This window comes from Limulus polyphemus, unplaced genomic scaffold, assembly GCF_000517525.1.
Source record: "Limulus polyphemus unplaced genomic scaffold, Limulus_polyphemus-2.1.2 Scaffold4802, whole genome shotgun sequence".
Taxonomy (NCBI): Eukaryota; Metazoa; Arthropoda; class Merostomata; order Xiphosura; family Limulidae; genus Limulus; species Limulus polyphemus.
Genome location: NW_013670412.1, coordinates 1 through 2,593, shown reverse-complemented (window position 1 = coordinate 2,593; position 2,593 = coordinate 1). Strand labels below are relative to the sequence as shown.

Below are 2,593 nucleotides of genomic sequence, written 5' to 3'. Positions count from 1 at the left end.
GCCACCAACATAATATCTACGACTTACAGGCAGTACTATGTAAAATATCTGTAAACAAACAGGGCCACCAACATAATATCTACGACTTACAGGCAGTACTATGTAAAATATCTGTAAACAAACAGGGCCACCAACATAATATCTACGACTTACAGGCAGTACTATGTAAAATATCTGTAAACAAACAGGACCATCAACATTATATCTAAGACTCACAGGCAGTACTATGTAAAATATCTGTAAACAAACCGGGCCACCAACATAATATCCATGACTTACAGGCAGTACTATGTAAAATATCTGTAGATGGCAGAAATCAAAACAATTACATGCTAAAACAATAATCTTGAGACATGAGCTAGACCACACAAAAATAAAGCTAAATGAGGAAGCTAATAAGCTCGTAAGAGCCCCCTTATCAAATCTGGTACAACTCCACTGGAAGGACATTGACCTCTTCTGAACTAGTAAAGCAAACATAGCACCATGGAAGGTCTTCAACATTCAGAAATAATGATAATATTGAATAACAAAGTACCTTAAGATACAGCTAAGAAATGAAGAAGAAAGTCAACATACAGCCAGAAGACCACTGGTAACATCAGTAAAGAAACTTTCTTCTACCTCCTGCAAGCCAGCTGACCTCTATACGAGGGGGTCTCAGCCCCTGTTGATGCTACTCCTGGGATTGTCACCTAGAAACTTAGCTCAAACACTTATAGTTATACTAAACTTTGCAGAAATTTATCAAATCTTATCTAACTCATCACAACCTTACCTTGAGATTGCAACATTTTTTAGACATTTGCTTTAAGGACATGTTGGTGAGATTAATCTGTGCCAGATCTACGGCTTCTAAGTTTGGACAGAACTGGGCTGTATAACAAGAAAAGCAGATATACATATATAAAACATACTTATAACTTAACACTAACCTACTGAATAATTAGAAGATCATACTTGTACCTTAAAACTAATTTAATGATAATTATTGCAGCATACGTATAAGTTAACACTAACCAACTGGATAATTATTGCAGCATACGTATAACTTAACACTAACCAACTGGATAATTATTGCAGCATACTTATAACTTAACACTAACCAATTGGATAATTATTGCAGCATACTTATAACTAACACTAACCTACTGAATAACTAGAAGATCATACTTGTACCTTAAAATAATTTAATGATAATTATTGCAGCATACTTATAACTAACACTAACCAACTGGATAATTATATCATACTTGTACCTTAAAACTAACTTACTAAATAACTGTAACACCATACATATAACTAAACACTAACCTACTGGATAATAATAAAATCAGATCTGTACCTTAACACTAATACACTGAATAATTATAATAGATTACTTATAATTTAACACTAACCTACAGTGACACATTGGATAACAACAATACTAAACTCAGATTTACACTAAAATGTTGAATATTTACAAGCACCACTAAATCCAGTGAATAAGTGTAACAGCATACAGATTGTTAAGCTGACAACAAACCATGTGTTAATCATCTACTGTGAAGGGAATGTTTAACCCTCTCAAAAAGTTTAAGCATTCATATTCATGAACTTAGTAATTTCTTGGATTTTTCTAACAAGAAATCAATAGGTGCACCAAACATTTTTGTTAACTTTATCCAATTACTCCACTTTCTAGATGCTCCAGGGTACCCCGATATGGTACTCCAGATTCTTTTGTTTTCCAATGACATTAAGCCTAAGGGATATTCCTATATTAGAAATACTAAATCACAAGTCTTAAAACATTCTTTGTGATATTAGCGTATAAATACCTTATGTCGAACAGAGCTGTCATATACCCTTCCCAATAATAATTAATTTAAAGTGGTATCACGCTACCTACAAAATGTCAAACGATGTCAAAATGTAGTTATGATACATTCCATGCCACTGTCATGCAACTTGCTGTCTTTCATATTCATAGTAATTTTAATATAATTTACTCTGTCCAATACAAGTGAAATAATTTCTTCTACCTTTAAAGTTTCTAGAGGCATCAGATATTTCTCTCAAAAGTTAAACAAATTAATAAAGGAAAACTTAATTAATTATGTTAACTTCAATTAATTTTAAAATTCCTTATTAATCCTTTCTTAACATCTACATTCAATGTCAATAATTTTTGTAATCCATACGATGAAGTATGGCCAAGACATTTTTGCAGGACATAAATTTAAATTTCTTTTCCCTAACTTGTATAAACAACTTACCAATAATTTCTGCTGCCTGGAAATCTAGCTGATGAGACGTAGTGCTTACGTTTACCCTCTTTAATCCACAACCGCACTTTTTTAAAATGGATCTGAGGACGTTATTGGTCAGAGCTGTTTCATATAAACATAAAATTTCAATTCAACATTTTCAAACCATGAAATAAATTGATAAATTGATTTAAAAACATATTAAGTTGAAGTTAGACCTTATAAATATTAGTAACAGTTGTGAGATTTTACGGTAAAATACATTATTGCTGCAGTAAACTATTAAGAAAAAGCATAAACATTTAACATTCTTTGCTCTGTATTTTTACTTTTATACAAAA

The 2,593-nt window shown here is 31.7% G+C and overlaps 1 protein-coding gene across 1 annotated transcript in view; it reads right to left on the bottom strand.

Annotated features, from left to right (window-relative positions):
- Positions 1–2,375, bottom strand: part of LOC106471704 (F-box/LRR-repeat protein 7-like) — a gene marked incomplete at its 5' end in the record, with an annotated part of 25,500 nt that extends 23,125 nt beyond the window's left edge. The window contains 2 exons of the mRNA XM_022400316.1: positions 779–876; positions 2,262–2,375. Coding sequence (XP_022256024.1) covers positions 779–876; positions 2,262–2,375 — 212 coding nt within the window. The remainder of the gene's footprint in view (positions 1–778; positions 877–2,261) is intronic.
- Positions 2,376–2,593: the final 218 nt, after the last annotated feature.